Source organism: Pistacia vera, unplaced genomic scaffold (genome assembly GCF_008641045.1).
Source record: "Pistacia vera cultivar Batoury unplaced genomic scaffold, PisVer_v2 Contig36, whole genome shotgun sequence".
Taxonomy (NCBI): Eukaryota; Viridiplantae; Streptophyta; class Magnoliopsida; order Sapindales; family Anacardiaceae; genus Pistacia; species Pistacia vera.
Window position 1 is genome coordinate 490,817 of NW_022196179.1, and position 9,300 is coordinate 500,116.

The 9,300-nt window shown below is 36.6% G+C and overlaps 1 protein-coding gene across 1 annotated transcript; it reads right to left on the reverse strand.

The window, feature by feature from the left end:
* Window positions 1-338: 338 nt before the first annotated feature.
* Window positions 339-1,922, reverse strand: LOC116139972 (putative disease resistance RPP13-like protein 1). Its single transcript, XM_031425620.1, has 2 exons — window positions 486-1,922; window positions 339-374 (listed from the first exon to the last, which is right to left on the reverse strand). Coding segments are annotated over exons 1-2 (1,425 nt in total). The 5' UTR covers window positions 1,909-1,922; the 3' UTR covers window positions 339-372.
* Window positions 1,923-9,300: the final 7,378 nt, after the last annotated feature.

Consider the following 9,300-nt stretch of genomic DNA (forward strand, 5'->3'; position numbering starts at 1 on the left):
TTGCAGGTTATATAATGAGCATATCGATTCTGGTAGCCTTCTAATCATAGTACCAAAAAGATTAAGATACCTAAGATGCTGCAAATCTCCGATTGAATTTGGTAGTTCAGTGATATAATATTTTTTTAGTGATAGTACTCTCAACCTCTTGAACTTCGGCAACAAATCAAAAAGAACCGAAAAACTTATGTAACGAGTGTATATATGCAAAGACAATGGCAAGAATGTCCTTAAGTGTCCAACATCGTTGAAGATGTCAAATTTATTTTTTCCACCATAATCACTGCAAACATAAGAGGAATGACGAACCTTTTTGGTTCTTTTTGATGAATGACTTGTTCTTGATTCATCCTCTAATCTAAAGCTTGTCTCTCCTGAAACCCACAATGCCAAATCATTGACAAGATCGTGCATCACAAATTTAGAACGTTTAGCACTTGATGATTGAAAAAAGGACCTTGACAATAAATCACGGAAATAATCACAACCTAAATCTTCCATTTGTTTATTGTCTATTGATTGTTCAACAAGACCTTCTGCCATCCACAAGAGCACAACCTCTTTCTCCTCGAGCTGATAATCCTTAGGAAAGATTGAACAATACGCAAAACATCTTTTCAAATGTGATGGGAGGTGATGGTAACTTAATCTGAGTACAGGGAGAATGTCACTATCTTCTGACAAGTCCCATATTTTACTGTTTAACACGTCTTCCCACTCTTCATCTCTATGCTTACAACGTAGAAGACCACCGAGAGTTCTTGCTGCCAAGGGCAAACCTTTACACTTTTCAACAACTTTCTCGCGAATCAATTCTGAAATTTGACATGCTTCAATATTTCTACCCTCGAATGCATGTTTCATGAACACAGACCAACAATCATCGTTTGATAGAAGCTCTAAGGGATAATATTTAACTGGCCCTATTGTTAATGCAACATCTACACTGCGAGTTGTCACAATTATCTTACTTCCAGGTGCTCCAGCCAAAAAGGGCCGTTTTAAGATGTCCCACAAGCTATAATTCTTACTCCAAACATCATCTAACACAATCAAGAATTTTTTTCCAACTAATTCCTCGTTCAATTGAACCTGCACTTGATTTAAATCCTTCAAATCACATGATGATAAAGTGGTTGATTCTAAAATTGCCTTCGTAATTCTCAAAACATCGAAGTCATCAGAGACACAAACCCAAGCTCTTGGCTTGAATTGTTCGACCTCCCTATCGTTGTACACGAGTTGAGCAAGCGTGGTTTTACCAATTCCTCCCATTCCAACAATGGGTATTACAGAATAGTTGACATCACGTGGCTCATCTCTTAACACCATTTCAAGTATCTTCCTTTTATCTTCTTCTCTCCCATAAACAACAGGCTCAGGAGGCAAACATGTACTTGGTGGTCTTTGCCATCCTAAACTTGATGTCCCTCCACACACTACTTGCAACCCAAGCTCAACTCTTTGCTTACATATTACTTCCAACCGGCTAGTTATACCTTTTATCTTTGACCTCATAGTAAAATCGAACTTAACAGCACTTGGACTCTGGATAATTTTAACGTAAGCAGGGATTATGAGGTTCCGTACCTTGCTGCTACTACTAGATTCATGATGTTCTGCCTTCAATTTACGCCCCAAAGCTTCAGTGGCAAACTCATCGAGCATGTCCTCTACATCATATGCCAAGTCTCGAAGATCGTCCAGCCAAATTTTCACTGCCCGGTCAGTCAGTTGCTTCTCCTCTGCGTCATTAAGAACTGCCTGAATCATCTTCAGTTTTTCTTCCCATTTTTGCAGCTTTGATCGCACACCCTCTTGACTCGCAAAACGCAGCACGTCAGGAGAGGCTAATCTGTCAAACAGAACCTGAAGGAAAGCAGAAAGAAAGAGCTCCCCTACCGCCATGGTTTTGCTGGTGTCCAAAAAAAGAATGAGGATTATGATCACACAATGTGAAGAGCGAGATCAAGCACAAACAATCGTATGAAACAAGGAATCTACAGTTTTTTTTTTTTTTTTTTTTTTTTCTTCAATGAAATCTTGAAAAATTTCTAACGTCAAAAGTAAATGGGTTGTCACTTTGTTACAAGTTGCTTTGAGCCTTTGGTGCTTTAGCGTCTTTATCTTTATTAAAATTCCACACTAATTGGCTTCATNAAGAAAGAATGAGGATTATGATCACACAATGTGAAGAGCGAGATCAAGCACAAACAATCGTATGAAACAAGGAATCTACAGTTTTTTTTTTTTTTTTTTTTTTTTCTTCAATGAAATCTTGAAAAATTTCTAACGTCAAAAGTAAATGGGTTGTCACTTTGTTACAAGTTGCTTTGAGCCTTTGGTGCTTTAGCGTCTTTATCTTTATTAAAATTCCACACTAATTGGCTTCATTGTATAAAGTAAAAGAGAGATTAATCTTTTATCTAAAGAAAGATGCGAATTTGAAGTGTTTTGGGGGGGAAAGTTATTAGGTCCAGCTACCACATTTCAGTAATGATACTGGTAGCTGGTAGCCCTTGGATCTTGGACTATAGTCTAAACAACTGTAATCTGATGGCTCCCATTGTCCCAGTAGTATTACTAGGAGGTGACATTTAATTCTCCAATTTTGAGTACCAACTTTAGGGTATGGCCATATGGATCCAATTGGATAGGACAGAAAGGGAATTGATCTTTAGCCCCCACGTATTATTATTATCCCCATCTTTAATTTATTAAAAGGTCAAAAATGTAATTGACAAATTTTACGTTATGAGTTTATAAAATTTACGTTGATATGATGTTACCAACATTGTATTCTAAGAGCATCTTTAAATAACTCTTTATATGACTAAAACTCTTTATTATAAAGAGTTTATCCATAAAAATAAAAATCCAATAGGCTCTTTATTCTTAAAATGTAAATTAAAGAGTAAGTTTGACTTTCCACATCTAGATAATTAAATTTCAATCTTTATCATAATTTCATTTAATAAATTACAAACTTCTATATATTTTATTTTTATTTATGAATTATTTCTCTTATTAAGTTTTTTTTTTAAATTTAAAAAGTCTATTAGATTTGAATAAAAATTTTGTTTTTTATATTTAGAAATTAATGAAAATGCTCTTTATTTATATAGAAGATGCGCTTTAAAATAAAGAACATAATTGAAGATACTGTAACCAAATCTATAGTATTTTCAAAACTCTAAATCGGCGTTTCATGTCTTAATTAAATCTAATGACAACAAAAAATCAAAGAACAAACCACAACAATGACATTGAATAGTGCTTTGTACAGAAAAAAAGAAGCTTCAAAATAGGATCCACATTTCTTATGTACAAGAAAAAAAACTTGTAGAATACAATAATCAGACTATCAAATCCTCCTTTAGGTTGCAGTTTGGGGCAGCATTAGCCTGTGTCGGACACAAGCCCTGTCTGTGATACCCTGAAATGGATTGTGGGGTTCATTAGACTAATCAGCATTTTGTGCCAGGAGAAATAAAGCAATCGACGGGGACAACCATTTGTCAGAACTTTGAGCCAGAGGCCTAATATGATATTACCCACTGAGGATTTTGAGGTCATACCATCTGGTTGACAACATGATCTGATCTTTTATTGTTTATTTTTACTCCTGAAGTCTGCCTCTCAACAGATGGACACCTTTGAATCTTTGGACTCAAAGTTATATGCTGCACAAATTTAATGATCATCAAGCATGTGAAATAACAAACTGAGTTTTCAGAATTAGTGAAGAATGATAAAGAAATCAGTATACATACTGTTGTTTTCAACCTGATTCTTGTAAAGCGTTGGCCTAATAGAACAAACTATTTCTCTTCGTTCCCAACTAGGCTTGAAACTTGGGAAAGAGGGCACCGAAGAAACTAGTATCTGAAGGATACATTTCGTGCCTCAGCAATCCAGTCTCTTTTACTCCTCTCATCAATAAAATGAAACAATTATGAACTTCAGAACAAATCTAATAAGAAACTTTAGTAAGTCTAGTGTGTGTATGCAAAATACTAGAATCTGACTAAGTTCACAAATTTCTTATCTCTGTTTACCTTCTTCCCACAACTTTACACAAATCAACCAATGGAAGCAGTTAACTTCAACAACAAAAACACTTTCATTATCAAGTATGGTTACACCAAAATGCTAGAAGACATAACTCTCCAAAGTTGATCTATTTGATACTGCACACTGTTATATGGGTTCAAACAGTTGACCTGATTTAATTGGAAGTCATAAAAAAAAATGAAAAAGAAAATCAGAGAAACATAAGTGAAGATAAAAAGAAAAAAAAAGTAACTCTTTTCGAAATATCATGAATACAATCAGAGCCTAAATCTGTATTTTTATTGAGCTGAAACATATTAAAGGTGATTAAGACAGTGAACTGCTAGAAAAAAAGTTGAGGGTAATTTGTAGGGGAACAAGGGATTGAAAAACTCTATGGGATAAAATAAAATACACTTACTCATAGATGAATACTCCATCTATCTTGACACAAGGGATATCGGCTATCTTGGGCCACTCTTGTACTTTTTATCTTTTGCACTTGCTTTTCAGCAGTGGACATTCATCGACATTTAGTTGCAAAAGTGAAGATGGCAGGCCAACATCTAGGAAGGGTGTGAGACTTGGACAACTTTTGAGCCATAGGAATTCCTGAGAGAGAGGTTTTGGAAGCCATTAGAAGATAAGTACTTCAGTTTTGAGAAACTTTCAATGGTCAGTCGAGTAAGAGAGGCTGGCAGTGTCATTCCCATCTCTGGGCAAGTCAGTGTCTCTGGACATCTAGTAATGGACAGGTCTCGAAGAGAGGTGAGCTTGTGCAACCCCCATTCAACCGGTGGTCTATAGACATTGAGATCTCCAATTGAAAGACATGTTAGATTGGTGGGAAAGGCTTGTTGTGGAGAGAATATGATGCCTGGACATTGCCTTATTTCCAATTCCTGAAAAGAGTTGAGGCTGTGCATGCAGCCGGGTAATGCTTTAAGTTTCTCACACCTGCCGATTAAAACTGATAAATAGGTGTTGGGAAGCCCCTCTTTTGGGAAGTACACAAGATTAGGACAACCCCAGATACGGATCAGATTAAGATGACTCAGATTGGTGCAGACCCTCAGCTATGGATAGAAGATTGTCACAATTCAAGACGTCAATGGATTGAAGAGAACTGTTACTTTCAAACCTCTCTGCTATCAACTCCAGCTTTGGACAAACTATCAATACGGAGGTACTGAAGCGCCTTGGGCAACTGGCCACATGGTGATATGCTCGTGAGGTTCAAGCAATTCCAAATCTCTAGGCATTTGATTGTTACAGGTAAGTGACTGCTTGATGATATAGAAGGAAATATGATGAGCCCTTTTAACTGTCCTTTAAATTATCTGTTTTCTTTTGCTTATTTGCTCTCAATTCATCCTCTAATTGAAAGCTTGTTTCTCCGCAAATCCTTTGAGCTATATCATGCACAAGATCATGCATTGCAAATTTAGAGGACCGTTTGCAATTTGTTCGAACACTTGATGGTTGAAAAATTGACCTTGATAAGAGATCATGAAAATACTCCAGGCTTAAATCTTTCATTTGTTCATCATGTTTTGATTGTTTAATAGGACCTTCTGCCATCCATAGAAGATTTTCTCTTCAAATTCATAATTCTTTGGAAAAAATTGCACAATAGGCAAACTTATCTTTAGACGTGAAGGAAGTCAATGGTAACTTAATGTTAACACCGGGAGCATGTCACTTTCTTCTGATAAATGCCATATTTCACTGTTTAATACATCTTCCCAGTCATAATTGTTTCCCTTACATCGTAGAAGACCACCCAGAGTTGCTGCTGCAAAAGGCAATCCTCGGCACTTTTCAACAACTTTTTGACGAACTAATTCCAATTTTCGATGTGCACTATCATCTTCACTCTCAAATGCATGCTTTATAAATACGGACCAACAATCATCAACGGATAGAAGCTCTAAATCATGACAGTATTTAATGTTTCCTATTGTTAATGCAACATCTAAGCCATGTGTTGTTACAATCACCTTACTTACCGGTGCTCCAGCAAAGAGAGACTTCAGGATCTGCCATAGGCCATAGTTTTTGCTCCAGATATCATCTAAGATGATCAAGAATTTTCTTCCAGACACTTCCTTTCTCAGGGAAAGCAGTACCTGGTTTAAATCTCTCAAGTTGCAAGGCAGGAAAGTGAATGACTTGATAATTGTTTGTGTGATTTTCATGACATCAAAGTCATTAGAAACACAAACCCATGCTTTTAAGTCGAAATCATCTTCCACTGTCTTGTCATTATACACAAGTCGAGCAATTGTTGTTTTTCCAAATCCTCCGATACCAACAATGGCTATCACACAAAAGTTTGCATTACTTGGGTTTTCCCTAAACACCATTTTAAGAATTTTTTCTTTATCTTCATCTCTCCCATAAACAGAAGGTTCATTTCGCAAACATATACTGGGTGGTCTTTGCCACAAAGCAGGATTTGATGACCCTCCAGCAATCTTTTCCAATCCAAGTTTACTGCAGTTTTCTCAGATTTCTTCCAACCTGCTTGGATATCTTTTATCTTGGATTCCATACTAAAATCAAACTTAACTGCACCTGGAGTCAACTCAGTGAAATAAGCAGGGATTAGGCTATGAACCTTGCTAGTACTGCTAGTCTGATCTTCTGTGATCAACTTGCGAGCCAAAGCTTCAGTGGCAAACTCATCTAATATGTCCTCCACATCATAGGCCAAGTCCTGAAGATCAGCCAGCCACAATTTCAAAGCCTTGTCATTCAGTTACTTCTCCTCTGCGTCGCTGATAACTGCCTGCATCATCTTCAACTTCTCTTCCCATTTTTTTTCAGCTTGGAAGATACTCCCTCTTGACTTACAAAGTTGAGCAACTCCGGAGATGTCATTCTGTCAAATAAGACCTTAAGGAATGCAGAGAGAAAGACCTCTCCCACAGCCATGACCGGATTGGTGACGCAAAGAGAAGGACGAGAACAAACAGTAAGACTGACGATCTTCTGTTTAGAACAAGTTCAAAAGTCAAGGTCCCGCTTCATTGTTTTTCTCCCGTATGACGTTTGCAGATGTAGCACGTGTATGAGTCTAAACAATCTCATGCTAGAAAATGGTTGCAGAGCGGTGTATCAATAAGTACCATGGCTAATGTTTTTTTTTTATAAAATAATGGTAGTCTTAATTATATTCTTAAAAATGGCATCACCAACAGGAATCTTTTTGACTCAAAGGTTAGGAGAATATTACTTGAAAATTCAATCCAGTGCCGCCTTCTCAGTATCGGTGCACCAATGGAAATCCTTAATAATAAAATGATATCAGATGACCCCAGCATTGCTCTTGCTCTTTTTCTCAAACATCTTCCGTGCATTAGCAAAATTACGCAGGCCAACCCTCCCTTTTTGTTAAAAAATAATACATCAGGGGAAATAATAATATGGGGATCCTAAATCATTTTATTTCAGAAAAGAAACCATAGTGTTTAGATTTCTGCTGAAAATTTTCTTATTTGAGATCACATTTTCTGTACTATTTCTTAAAATCAAGTTAAGCAACAGCTGAATTGAGAAAAAGTGAAGTACTGGTAAAGAATNGCCAAAGCTTCAGTGGCAAACTCATCTAATATGTCCTCCACATCATAGGCCAAGTCCTGAAGATCAGCCAGCCACAATTTCAAAGCCTTGTCATTCAGTTGCTTCTCCTCTGCGTCGCTGATAACTGCCTGCATCATCTTCAACTTCTCTTCCCCTTTTTTTTCAGCTTGGAAGATACTCCCTCTTGACTTACAAAGTTGAGCAACTCCGGAGATGTCATTCTGTCAAATAAGACCTAAAGGAATGCAGAGAGAAAGACCTCTCCCACAGCCATGACCGGATTGGTGACGCAAAGAGAAGGACGAGAACAAACAGTAAGACTGACGATCTTCTGTTTAGAACAAGTTCAAAAGTCAAGTTCCCGCTTCATTTTTTTTCTCCCGTATGACGTTTGCAGATGTAGCACGTGTACGAGTCTAAACAATTTCATGCTAGAAAATGGTTGCAGAGCCCTGTATCAATAAGTACCATGGCTAATGTTTTTTTTATAAAATAATGGTAGTCTTAATTATATTCTTAAAAATGGCATCACCAACAGGAATCTTTTTGACTCAAAAGGTTAGGAGAATATTACTTGAAAATTCAATCCAGTACCGCCTTCTCAGTATCGGTGCACCAAATGGAAATCCTTAATAATAAAATGATATCAGATGACCCCAGCATTGTTTTTGCTCTTTTTCTCAAACATCTTCCGTGCATTAGCAAAATTACGCAGGCCAACTCTCTCTTTTTGTTAAAAAATAATACATCAGGGGGAATAATAATATGGGGATCCTAAATCATTTTATTTCAGAAAAGAAACCATAGTGTTTAGATTTCTGCTGAAAATTTCCTCATTTGAGATCACATTTTCTGTACTATTTCTTAAAATCAAGTTAAGCAACAGCTGAATTGAGAAAAAGTGAAGTACTGGTAAAGAATTATAAAAAATTGAACGTTGACCCTAAACCTGCTTCAATGAGACTCATGAAATGAAGGCAAACGTGAGGTGGAAAGAACTCGAGATCGTGACGCGACCAGGAAATATTTTACATGGCGACAAATATAGGCACGGTTAAACAATCGAAAGAAACAAGAAAAAAAAAAAAAAACAAAAAAAATAGGATGTTAGGGTTTCATTAATACTGCACAATACAATCGAATACAAAAGAATAATTTAACCTAAATACAAAGAGACTATATATAGGCTAAACAAAGGAAACTGAAAAGACATGAAAATACTGAAAAGACTATTCTACTCTTAATAAATAATAAAACAAAATAACCCTATATTTCTTAATATCTCCCCTCAAACTCATGATGCGGTGGCTATAAGCATTGAGAGTTTGCCAACTAGAAAACAAAAACGGGAAATAGAATGCGGCTTGGTAAAGAAATCTGCAATCTGCAAAGAAGAAGAAACAAAGGGCAAGGTAATGGTGCCATGCTTGAGATGATGGCGAGTAAGGTGACAATCGATCTCAATGTGCTTAGTTCGTTCATGAAAAACTGAGTTGTGAGCAATCTAAATAGAACTCTGGTTGTCACAATACATAGGAGTGGGATGAGAAAGAGAAACTCCCATATCTGCAAGTAACCAACGTAACTAAACAATCTCTTTGGTAGTAGATGCCATAGCACGATATTCTGCTTCGGTTGAAGATTGAGAAACAATAAATTGTT

What these genes read in the sequence shown, in the direction of transcription:
- LOC116139972 (XM_031425620.1), bottom strand. Translation starts at nt 1,908, where the DNA reads ATGGCGGTAGGGGAGCTCTTTCTTTCTGCTTTCCTTCAGGTTCTGTTT.